Below are 13403 nucleotides of genomic sequence, written 5' to 3'. Positions count from 1 at the left end.
TAAAACCTTTTGTTTTGGTTCATTTATATATATACATAGATATACTTAAACTGGGTTAAATTACAGAAAAATTTCTCACACTTCGTCTGTGTTACTTTTAATAGAACCAAAGGCTTAGGATGGTAGTTGATTTATATTCAAAACTTTACAACAATAATTAAGTTGGTGGATAATATTGCTATATTTAATGGAATAGCTAGAATGATATAAATTGAATAAATTGGCTAACAAAATGTCCATTTTCCGCTTGTTGATCTATCTTTTGAGCCTATCCATCTAGGTGAAAATTGTAGAGTTGAAGCAGTTGCAAATTTTTAGATGGGATAAATGGTAATTGATACGAGCTGAATTGCGTGCACCTTTCGTAATTAGTCAAGATTTTATTCTAGATTTCAGTATTTGATTGAATTGTTCTCAATTCCTGCAGATTGAATCACCTTCTTATTGATCATGGGTCATTCAAAGTACTAACCAGCTTTCGACGAAAAGTCTCTTCTCTGTCTCAGTTATTCTATGCAGGAATAGAAACATTCGATCAAAGACATTCAATTAAAGATCTTCATATTGCACACAACTATAAGAGCTTTTTTTTTTTTTTTTAAAAGAGAGGTTATTTCAATATAAAATTACGATCGATGTTACTCTGATTGTACCTTTCCATCACCTTATATGGTGCAATTAATAGAATTAATTTAGGATAATATGATATGATTGTTATATATATAGTCTATAGAGGATTTTTTTTTGGCTCCGCGGTTGTGGAAATGATTGTCCTTTTTGATGCTCTCACAACATAGACACGGAAACGTTCCCCTAGAAATAATTAAACTTCATGGTTACATATATATATATATATATATATAGCATACTCTCCCCTGGAATTTTCTGCATGTCAACTGAAGTACATGCATCTTTCTTTTTTATTCCACATGCATGCATTTGCTCATTCCCAGAACTTAAAGCTGGCACATGCAACTTAGAGAGAGAGAGAGAGAGAGAGAGAGAGAGAGAGGTGGTGATCATCTCTATTATATATTATAAGCCATATATATAGTTGTGATGGGATTTTATGTGTTCTGCAAATTAAACTGGGGCAGAGTTGCAAAGAGGAACTGGGGAGAGGCAGTGTTAGGGACAGAGCCCGTATTTAGAGGTCGCGTTAGGGATCATTCAATGATGTGTAGCTATCTGGGGACATAATGAGTAAGCTGCAAGGATCAGTTTTGTCACCTGGCCCTTTTTTGTTGCCTTGCTGAGAAATGAAAAATAACCTGCTCTATCGCCTTCAATTTTAAGTGTTAGGTAGTTTAATTTAGTCCCAACTCAGGTCCACATAAGTCTAAGAATGTGACATATTTAATAGAACACATTCATCCTAAAAGCTTATAAGATATATCCACTTTTTACTCTTTTACTAATTATCTGATATTGGATTATTCATATGTGAACTTATAACGCTAATTATATAGTTCCTGAGAATAAACACCGGTTACATATGGAGGTGGTTAATCTTTAGTTAGAGCACTTTTCTCACGATTTTTGACATTGTTAAGACTCTTTCTAAATTGTTATTTATTGAAATAATTTTTTTAGTCACATATATATATATATATATATATATATATATATATATATATATATATATATATATATATATATATTTGTTTCAAAGGGTCATGAGTTTTACTTCTATATATATCCATGATTTGATTACACAGTTATTGGTTTGTTAATTGTTTCTTTTCTCATCTTTACGGCCAGTGCATATGATATATGTAATTTACTTAATCTCTATCATGCATGCAAGCAGGATATTAGTTAATAATCAAGACTATTTTGTTTCTTATTAATTACATCAATCTTTTAGGTAATTTTGAAAGAAAAATCTATATGTAGTACACACCAGATAGGGTTGTGCATCTTACACCCTTACATCGTAAGGTTTAGAAAATTTTTTTAGATTTATGGTAAAATAAATATAAAAATAAGATTAGTGGATGAATCCTAGCCATAGGATACCTAGGTGTAAGATTTATACATAGTATATTTCTATATGTACGGCCAACATTGCTTATGCTTGAAATTTATGTTTGGGGTCTAATTTGTGATTTAGATAAAATGCAGGGGTTGGAATTGCTGTGATTTGTGTACGGGACAAATGAGACACGAGTTAAAGTGCAAATGGTACACATAACAATAAATAGAGCACATTGATTAGGTGAGCAAGCCCAACATATAAATCCAAATAAAACACTACATATTCATGATACTGGGGCCCAAAAAATATATGACTTAATATTAATCTCAATAAATTTTGCGCCTAACATTTCAAAGTCTCTCATGTGAACACAACAATATTGTTGGCTCCATACGTGCGAACCAGTCATTTTATCGACATTTCCAAATAAAACACTAGATATTCACGATACTGGAGCCCAAAAAAAAAAGAATTAATATGAATCTCAATAAATTTTGCGCCTAACATTTCAAAGCCTCTCATGTGAATCACAACAATATTATTGGCTCCACACGTGCGAACTAGTCATATTAACACTTCTCGCAAACACCGACTGTTCCTGGCGTAAGTGGTAAAGGGTTTGATGGTTGGTATTCGAAATTCTAAGTTCAAATTTTAATTGATTCACATTTCTAACTAAGTTTATTTTTTAAAAAAATAAATTAAATGGATAGCATGCTACCTTTCTCTCTCTCAAAAAAAAAAAAAAAACACTTCTCGCAAACTTTATTCATCATACTACTTGGAATTAATCAAGATGCCGGAATATTAAGCTATAAAAATGTATAGAACTCATCTGAACTATGACCCGTTTTTATTTAATTATCCAATCTTTTAAAATTATAATTTTACTATCCAATTTTTCAATTTGTCTGATTTATATCATTTTATGGTATAAAATTTAGTCTTTTTGCTTAATTTAATGGATTTATAGTCACAAGAATTATGTAAAATATACTACTTAAGCTCGTAAGGATAGAAAACATATAAAATTTGAAGTTGAAGAAACATTAAATGATTCAAATCGAATAAACTAATAGGTTAAACAGTAAAATCAAAATTTTTAAAGGAGAGGTAGTAAGATCAAAATGAGCGATAGTTCAGATGAATTTCTATATATTTTTACCTATTTATTAAGCCTAAGGATGCATTAATTTTATGTCTATGCACTCGTCTGAATCAATATAATTAAGGATCTAATAAATGCTTATCTACGACACAAAACTCGGCCAATGAAAGGCTAGAGCTCATCCTGGCATATGTAGTTTGCTAATTTCTAAACCACATTACAAGCTTATTTTAATTTTAGTTGGCAAATGTACTGGGTTTAATTATTTTGCACCAACTCCACATCAGAATAATCACATATATATATATATATATATATATATATATATATATATATATATATATATATATATATATATATATTATTATATATAAGTGAGCTATAAAGAAATACTATCGATAGCAACCGCACTTTGCCACCATTTGTTTTCGATGATGGAGCCTCCAAATCGACGATCAGCACCGTTGAACATATACTATACCACTTGAATTGTTTTAGAAATTAAATTCAAATCTTTTCGACATCATTTGGCCTAAATAATCGGGTTTCAAATTTGTAATTCTAAATGGTCGATATGAGGCGTTTTCTCGTTTAAACGGTTAGCGTAAAGATATCCAAATCATTAAATTTTTTTAGAAAATTTTTTAGAACTGTTAAAACAAGATCTATACTCTTGATCTTGATACAAGACTTCTATCATCATTTTTATAAAAATATTCATTTTCAGGTTTCATTTTGTGTCTCACTCGATGGATAAGAGAACAATATCGAAAATGTATGAAATTTGATTTTCTAAATACTTCAAATGGTATAGATCATGTTCAGCGGTGCCGATCATGCGATTTGGAGGCTTCATCATCGAAAACAAATGGGTGGCAAAGGTGCCAATTTGCTATCGATAGTATTCTAGGCTCAACTCTCTCTCTCATCCTTCCTCTCTCTCTCCTCTCTCTCTCTCCTCTATAAATATATATATATATATTATATAGTATATATATATATACAGAAACAAAACAAATTGATCACAGTTTTGAATCTAAATTAGTTAAATAAGATGTTTAATCAACCAGTGAGCAGTAAATGAGCATGGAAACATTCTACATTGCTACATATCATATGAACTAAAGCAATACTCTTTGCATGGACAACAGTATCTTACTGGGGAAAACTAGCAACTAAAAAACTTGAAGTTGTGTTTTAAAGCAATCATATCAAACATAAATAATTTAAAAAAAATAAGAAAATTTTGAATAATTATATCTTTAAATGTGAAATTACCTTCTTCAAGAAAATTCACCAAGATCAATTTATTCTTCTCGCAACATTTGTTGGGGGAACCTGGAACTACAGAACTTGAAGTAGGATTTTGAAAGCATGCATGTCAAACATAAAATAACTAAAACAAAAAGAGAAAAAAAAATGAACAATTATATCTTTGAATATGAAACTATGTTCTTCAAGAAAAATTCGCAAGATCAATTTATCCTTCTGCAAGATTTTGTCCATGGATATATATAGATAAAAAATTAATGCCCCTTATTAATATGTAAGAAGATCAGGTCATCTCAAAAAGATTTTATTGCATGGAGAACAGAATATGAATAAATTATGCAAATGAAAATTCAAATCCATGAGGTATAACAAACACTGATGTTATATTAATTAGGACTGATTTTTTGAACAAGGTTAATTGTGACTAAAATCTTCATGGTGCCATTGTGATCAGTTGAATTTGTATGAAGCACACTTTTTTTTTTTTGATTAAACAGGGAAACAACCCTATTTTACAAGTTGTTGTATGAAGCACACTTATTCTCATTTTTTGCCTCCTCTATGTTTTATGTTAACAATGTTGCATATGTGCATTAAACCTCACCAAATTTAAATGACATTAATTTACATCTCTTGTTTCATTCCTCTTTTTTCTCCAAGCTTAGAAACTTTGTCTCATTCTACAATTATGGAATTAAGCTGAATATCTTTCTAGTGGTGATTGATCATAACATAATATACCCATGAACTATTTGGCCTTGAGACATCTTTTATTCATAAATTAAATTGGTACCAAAGATTACATCAAAATAATTAAAATTTGTATGAAACTAGTCCTATATTTTTCCTATCATTGATTCTGCATCCAACTTCATTTGCGCAGTTCTATCACTGCTTGATTTGCATAGTATTCTTGACACCTTGTATGATGCACAATCGAAACAAATTATGTCTTCATTTGCTTCAATATATATCTTTGCATATAACATCACAAATTTACGTACGCAATTTATGCCTAATTACATAATATCTTACTTGTGCTAAACCTATGTATACACATCATTAAAGCGCATTCTCACGAGTTATCCCCAATAGTGTTCTTGGTGAATAAAAGGGAAAAATATATATATATATAAAAGGTATCATATATAGCTTCTATTAAAGTTGTTAAGTTATGCAACTTTTCTTTTTTGAATGCAAATACAACTTCTTTTTTTTTTTTCAAATAACCAAATGAGTATGATGCGCACAGTAAATCTTTGAGCATTAACTTAATTATCGATCAAATAAAACTAGCATAAATTGTTATTAATTACGTTTTAGTGAACAAGGTAGGAGCTCCTAAGGAACTGAATCTCTAATTTGATCTTAAATATTAATAAAGAGATTTACTGAAACCATGGAAAACGCCACTAGTCATAATTTTTATAGAGCAATTCATTCGCATGCATCAAAGGACCCTATGATGGGAAATAGGATGAAAAAATTGTTATAATAATTCGACGAAACGAAGCCCTCCGAATTACAAATGCAGATCCAAACTCACACTATCCTTACCGCTGGATCCATACCCACCTCTCTCTTGCGACGTCGAAGAAGACGAAGATGACGAAGATGGGGACGAGCCGCATCCTGCTGCCGCCGCCCCTGCCGCCGCCTTCGTCGAATCGTCTCCTCCGAACAACGGCAGCGGCCCCGCCGCCACCGACCGGTCTCTATAAGCGGTGCTGAAATTTGCGGTGCCGCTGTGGCTCGGCACACGCCACAGCCCCGGAAGCGGGTTGCCATTGATGGGCTGCGCCATGGATCCTATTCCGCTGTAGAACCGGGCCCCGGCGGGGCTCAGGCTAGGGTTTGAGCTGGTCCATGAAGGGTAGTGGGGCGGGGGCGGGGGCTCGAAGCGGGCGGCGGAGGGCACGGAGCCGAGGCGGTGGTAGTTGATGAGGCCGTAGACGTGGGCCCCTCCATCGGCGAGCATGGCGGCGTGGTGGTGGTGCGCGGCCATCGCCGACTGGAGGTGAGCCCGCTTCGCGTGCTGGCGCTCGCGCTTGTGCGCGTTCTGGTGCCCGCCGAGCGCCTGCGACGTCGGGAAGTTGCGGCAGCAGTAGTGGCACTCGAATTTCCGCCCTGCGGTGCCGTCGCTGCTGCCCCCACCGCCCGCGGCGTTACTATTATTATTATTATTATTACTGTTGCTGTTGTTGTTGCTCATGTTAGTGTTAGATGTGGAGGTGGGGGTTTCTTTGACGTTGGAGGGCTCCTCGGCGGAAGAATTGGGGTCGTGGGGGAAGTCGAAGCCGAAGAGGCGGATGGCGGTGGGGGAGGAGGAGGCGTTCGCGTTCGAGGGCTTGTCGCGGGCGGGGGTGGGCCGGATGAAGGGGAGCTGGGAGAAGGAGTCGACGCTGACGCTCATGAAGTCGTGCGTCTCCGGCTCGCTCATGGCGGCTCGACCCCCTCTCTATGCCGAGAGCAAAGAACGGAGGACTCTGAGCTGCAGGCCGACCAAGTACAAGTAAGAGTTATAGGGGAGAGAGGAGAAGAGAGAAATAAGNTGGCTTTTGGCTTCCTAAAACAAAGTAGTAGTAATTGTAAGTACTAGTTATAAGCTGTTGCATGGTGCTGTTTCCACTGCAGCTGCTTCTTGATGAATACCATCACCTCCATCACAAACCATCTCTGTCTCTGTGTCCATCTTTTCTTCTCTCTCTCTCTCTCTCTCTCTCTCTCTCTCTCTCTCTATGTGTGTGTGTGTGTGTGTGTGTGTGTTTGTGTTAAACAAGGATTGGTTTGTGTGGTGGATTCTTTATGGGTGTTGGGTTCTTTAAAGGGGTAGAGCATAAGTGGTCCTGGGGATGTACCCCATGATTATTACTGAGAGAAGGGAAGGTATATGGTGTGTATTGGAAATGGTTGTGTATTGTTTTTTAACCATTGCTAAATTTGACCGAGTTTCTTCTCATGTCAACGTTATTCTTCATGGTACATATTCTAGCCCACGGTGGTCCCTGCAAATTACTGTGATTTTGAAAGGTTAATCTAATTTTTTTGTTCATTAAACAATTAAAAAAATAATAACGAGATATTTGACAAATTATATATATATATATATATATATATATATATATATATATATATATAAACATTAAAGCAGAATTTATATTCCTTTTCCATATATTACTTTTCCATCATTTGGTCACAAAGAGTTGTAATTTGACACCAATAACAATAAGAAGAAAATATTGCTACAATAACAATCTAAGAGTTGTAATCTTCTAAAAGTTTATCAGAAAATATTGTAACAAAGATGTGAGTATGTGGATGCTTTCAAAATTGCTGCAATAACGATCTCAAACTTGGCCCATCAAATATCTAGCATAATTAGTGAAAAGCTTCATATATNATTCATATGAGTATAGTAGCCCCAGCCTATATATATATATATATATATATATATATATATATATATATATATATAGTTCGGCTACTATACTCTTATGAGTATGATTGCTTTCGTACTCATAAATTGTTCTCGATGATAAAGATTCCGAATCGACGATCCATACCGTTAAATATTATCTAGAGCATTTAAAATTTTTAAAAATCAAATTTTATAATTTTTCGATATCATTTACTTTACGATCAAAAGTTCACAAACTTGACAATTTTAAACGGCCGATATGAGATATTTGCTAGTTTAACGGTGAAAAAGAATCGGAATAGATTGAATTTTTGATAGAAAATTCTATTCACTACCTAAATAAAGATCAATAATTCCGATCTTAAATTAAAGAATCCGATCATTCATTTTTAGGATGTCGTTCGATTTTAACCGTTCATTTTATACCTACTTGATGGACTTTATAATAATTTCGAAAAATTACGAAATTTATTTTCTAGAAGTTTTAAATACTCTAGATCATGTTTAATGGTGTGGATCGTCGATTCGAAAATGACATCGTCGATTCGAAAATGCCAATATCGAAAACAACTTATGAGTACGAAGAGCTCTATATACTCATAAGAGTATAGTAGCCATACTCTATATATATATATATATATATATATATATAAACTATTCTTCAACAACTCAAAAAAAGAAAAAAAAATTAAAACACTAATGCAGATCGAAGCTCTAGTTTAATCTAACAAGCTAGCTAATTAAGGGGTCATCATTTCTTGCTAATGCACACTAACAATTCTATGACCTCAATGGAAATCTTTTTCAATCGAACTTGTTATTTTTCATAACAACAACAAACTTATAATATACTCTTTTATTGGTTATAGTCAAAAACAATCCAAATGCATCCATAAGACATTAATAAGCTCTCATATTCATCCGTTCACAAAAACATTTGCATTTAGTGCAAGAACTATTTTCCGTAAAATTAAAGGCCTAATATTACAAGCAATAGGCCACTGTTCCCGTTTGATTCTTCCACACAACTACTTTTTCTTCTTCAGGAAAGCTCCATGCAACCACTACGAAGATACATACCACAATGGAACTCCTGTGCCTTAATTATTAATCAAGTTACTAATTAACTAATCAGATCATCATACTTACATCTTCAAGCCTGAGTTAAATCAAAATTGAGCATTAAATTATTTCCAAGTAACTTAAAAAGAATATAAGTGAACATCTAGAGGCAGTAAGAAACTTCATTAATAATTCAAATCTATCTAAATCAGATAAATTAATAATTTGATGTTACTTCGACAAATGGTGAACACCCTAAAGTAGAAACATTCATTCTATATGGGAAAATATATTATAACTTATTTTGATACCAATATATATATATATATATATATATATATAAAGATTCGTTAAATCTGATTATTATTTTCTGGCTAAATTTACTAGATTCAATAATTATGATCGATCTAAATTGGATATGTTAAGATCACTTTCCTTGAACAAATGATGTATCACCTAAAGTGGAAACATTAATTCGCACTATGCAGGCTACAACTAAAGGTCAAGGACCCAACCGGTTGTACACAGCTATCACGTGTGTAACATCATGCAGATAAAAGTTTCTAAAGATGACCCACAACTTAGATTTCGCAAACATCATTAAAGATTCCTGATTCAGATGGAGATGGACGGCTATTAATTGCTTAGGATACATAGGTAAGTGTCAACAACTTCTTAAAGAGAGGCTCTCGGGTTATTATTATTTTTAATATAAAAAAAAAACGTTTTCTCTGTGGCTGATTAGAACAGAGTCGTAGTTGTAATTTCACAAAAATAAGTAACGTGTCATTTTCTGAAAAATACATATATAGATGAGTGCTTANTTTTCTCTGTGGCTGATTAGAACAGAGTCGTAGTTGTAATTTCACAAAAATAAGTAACGTGTCATTTTCTGAAAAATACATATATAGATGAGTGCTTAGTGTTCTTCTATGCAACGTTTATTTATTACGATGAGGTTGACACGAAGATCCTATTAAGGTCAATTTAATTTAATAAATAACGCTGTACTAATTCGAGCGATATAAGTCTTTTCTGTTTTAAAATTATTAAATGCAACTTTGTGTGCACATACTTTTTTTTCACCACCCTTAATATTTCATAATGAATATTTTATAATTAAAATATAATTCGACGGACGTGATATATATACATCATTTAAAGGTCTATATATATATAAAATACTACCTATTAAGTGAGCATCAAATAGTTTCAAAAACCAATAGTTAAAAAAAAAATGCAGTGTTTGATTTATAAAAAATGATATATACCAAAATGTTAAAGAATGATAAACAACTGTTTATTTTTAATATCTTAAAATGTAGATTTAAATTAATTGGAAGGAAACTAATTAATTAATAAGATTAGGAGCCTGATAGGATTCAAACTCCGAAACTCGATCTCTTTCTCTAACGCTATGTTAAATTATGTGAAATAATTATTACTCTCCAAAAACTTAAGCTATTGGAGATAAATGTTTATTTCATATTTTTAACATTATATTAGAGCTAATCCTAAAACCTCTCATCTTCATCATCTAACAAGTTAATATATTCCAGTTGCATCAGTGGGAGTATTAATATATATTTACCAATCAATATTTCTACATGTATTTTATATTCATGATTCACATAAATAGAAAGGTATTTTCATATATTTAATGAATTAGATTATAATTTAAAAGTCTCTATCATAGGGCTTGGAGGTGCAGTGCATGAGATGTAATTATACACTCCACGCAAGCAATAATTTCTCCTTCCATTCCAGGAGTTTCAATTCCTACATTTTTCATATTGTAACCTATATTTTTATTTGTTATCTTTTACTATCTTTTTTTTACTCAGTATGTGTAATATAATTGGTCTAATCTTTGTGATTCTATGAGCGACCTGCTTCATTCATTAAGCAAAATAATATGAGCGAAAATGTTAAATTATTCTTTTATACATGTGATTCAATGAGCGAAAATATTAAACTATTTCTTTACATACGTGATTCTACGAGCGAAAATGTTAAAACTATTCCCCTTTGCCGTTCCCAAAGAGATGTACGTAGCCTTTTTACGGCTCGAAAAAGCGCTTAATTATTTCTCCGGATTTTGGAGCTGCGGTGGGGAGAAGTTGTTAGTTGGGAGCGTAAAAGTGTGTGCGTCAATTGTGGGTGGGTGTTGGGGTTTCTTTTGTTTTTTCTTTTTCTTTTTTTTTTTTTTCCCATTTTGAGAATCGAGCATTATTAGGGGGTGGGACAAATATGTGTGCTCGTATTGGTGGTCTTTTTATGGATTTTAGGCTTAAATAGTTAATTTAATGATTATGACAAGGGACCAACAAAGGAGACCTGTGTACTCTTCGAACTATAACAGGAAAATGATTGATACATTACCCTTTTCACCATTATAGCTAGAAAAAAAAAAATTTTGTTCTGTAAGACCATTTCCAGCTTATTTAATTTCTTAAAGTTTCATATTTCAACTACCAAACTTTATATAAGTTCAATAAGATGTCATATTAACAAAGGTAAGTTTATTGCTGACATGTCTGATTCATCGAATATGATCAAATCCAATCACTAGATTGCTGACATGTCTGATTCATCGAATATGATCAAATCCAATCACTAGATAGTTTGAATATTCAATAAAAATACATGTATAAAAATAGTAGTAATAAAGCGTATATAATGCAAGTGGCAAAGGACTTGATAGTTGGTATTCGAGATCCCAAATTTAAATCCTAGTCGATTCACATCTCCAGCTAAGTTTATTTTTAAAAATAATAAACAAAACAGGTAGTATACTATCTTTCTCTCTCTCAAAAGAAATAAAGCGTACATATATAGATCTAATTTTTTTTCTAATGTGCTTGAATTTAGTTAGTAAATAGTAACCAAATTGATTTTTATGCGTCCCTCGGAAAGAGAAACTAATTCCACTAGTATAACCTAGACCTTTAATCATTAACCCTTCATTCATGCAAGCGTCCCCACATGAACTCTCCATTAAAAGCTTAAAAAGCCACACTCGGAGCAGTACTATGGGAAGATTAGGGGGACCATCTCGACCCAAACCCAACCCTCTTAGTGACCATTGCCAAATTAATGGGAACGAAGTTTGTGCAAACCATCTCTGTGCGCCCTGCGTATGTAGTGCCTATTTGGCTTGGCTTCTGGAGCATTCGTTTGTTTTTCAGAAGCAAAAGGCCGTAAGAATCATGATGAACGTAAAATCTAGAGCTTCTTAATTAACTACGCGCAAGCTATATAGAAAGCTTAAGTAAGTTTTTAATTCGGTCGTCCTAAAATAGAAGTTCAAGGTTCGAAGTTTATGCTTTTGAAAATTCAATGATCTGTTTTTTGTCGGATCGAATAAAGACATATATAAAATATAGCGCTTTGGCTTGTGAGACAGAAAGCTAGAGTGAGCTTTTGGGTCCTGTTGACATCGAAGCGGAAGATGGTTTTGGCAAGAAGTTATGCCAAAGAGTGCTCCGGTGTACGCTTTGGTTTTGTGCCCAAACACGCTCGTTTCGGCGAACGGAGGGTGGGCTCACTTGAAGTAAGTACTGATCAGAAGTCAAACACGCTCAATCGAGAGCGAGAAGTTAGGGAATAGTTGAGGAAAGGAGTTTCGTGAATCGAAGGAGCATCGGAAACTCCGATGATCGCAATGACTCGTCTATAAAAGACGAAGACAGCTACAAAGAAGGGACCCGAAGATCACATCACAGACACCAGCCTATCAACAGCTCACATTTGAGTAGGAATAACCGTAATGTAGTCTAACAGTAGTGTTAACGTAATCTAGGAGTAGACGTAACGTAATCTCTACTACCCTTCAGGTCCGATGACATCGCCCTTCACACTACTCCAATCATCACTAGACTAGCTCGTCCTCACTGGCGAACGTACTCCCTACACCGCGCGGACTTATTAACTCTCTATGCAGGTCCGGCGCCGTGACTTTGGTTCGAACGGCCGTCGAAGCTCAGAAGCCAAAGCGTCAGGTCTTTCTCCTGCGTGCGTGAAGACCTTAAGGCCTTTTCTCAAGCTTGAACCCAATTGGATTGTTTCCTCTTCAGTCCGCACCTGAGCCAAAGTCAGATCCAACCTTATCTGCGCATTGAGTGGTACCTATTGGCAGGCGAACCAGATCGCGCCATGTGTATGGCCATGATTTCTTTCCGCCAAAAGGTCCCTAGAATAAAAGTTTAAGTTTTGAAGTTTACGATCTGACACCGACTGTCCCTAGAGTAAGTGGTAAGGGTTTGGTGGTTGGTACCCGAGACCCAAATTTGAATCCTACTTGATTCACATTTCTAACTAAATTTATTTCTAAATGAAATAAACGAATTAGGTAGCGTGCTACCTATCTCTCAAAAAAGAAGTTTACGATCTGACAATTTCTATTCCGCTTCCTATCAAATCAATTTTTTGGATAGAATCAATTCTTCACATTCACTGTTCAATGAATTCAATACTCATCCTTTCCAATTCCTTTAGCTCACTTATCGCTTTCATGTAATACGGTTCACTTGGCTTGTTTTTAAGAAGAGTATCCTTACAGCAGA

The 13403-nt window shown here is 34.1% G+C and overlaps 1 protein-coding gene across 1 annotated transcript; it reads right to left on the bottom strand.

Annotated features, from left to right (window-relative positions):
- Positions 5643–6808, bottom strand: LOC109724892 (zinc finger protein 8). Its single transcript, XM_020253872.1, has one exon. The coding sequence runs from the start codon at positions 6796–6798 to the stop codon at positions 5881–5883; it is 918 nt and encodes a 305-aa protein (XP_020109461.1). The 5' UTR covers positions 6799–6808; the 3' UTR covers positions 5643–5880.

This window comes from Ananas comosus, linkage group 2 (genome assembly GCF_001540865.1).
Source record: "Ananas comosus cultivar F153 linkage group 2, ASM154086v1, whole genome shotgun sequence".
NCBI lineage: Eukaryota > Viridiplantae > Streptophyta > Magnoliopsida > Poales > Bromeliaceae > Ananas > Ananas comosus.
The sequence above is the reverse complement of the archived record's forward strand: the minus strand, read 5'-3'. Positions and strand labels throughout refer to the sequence as shown.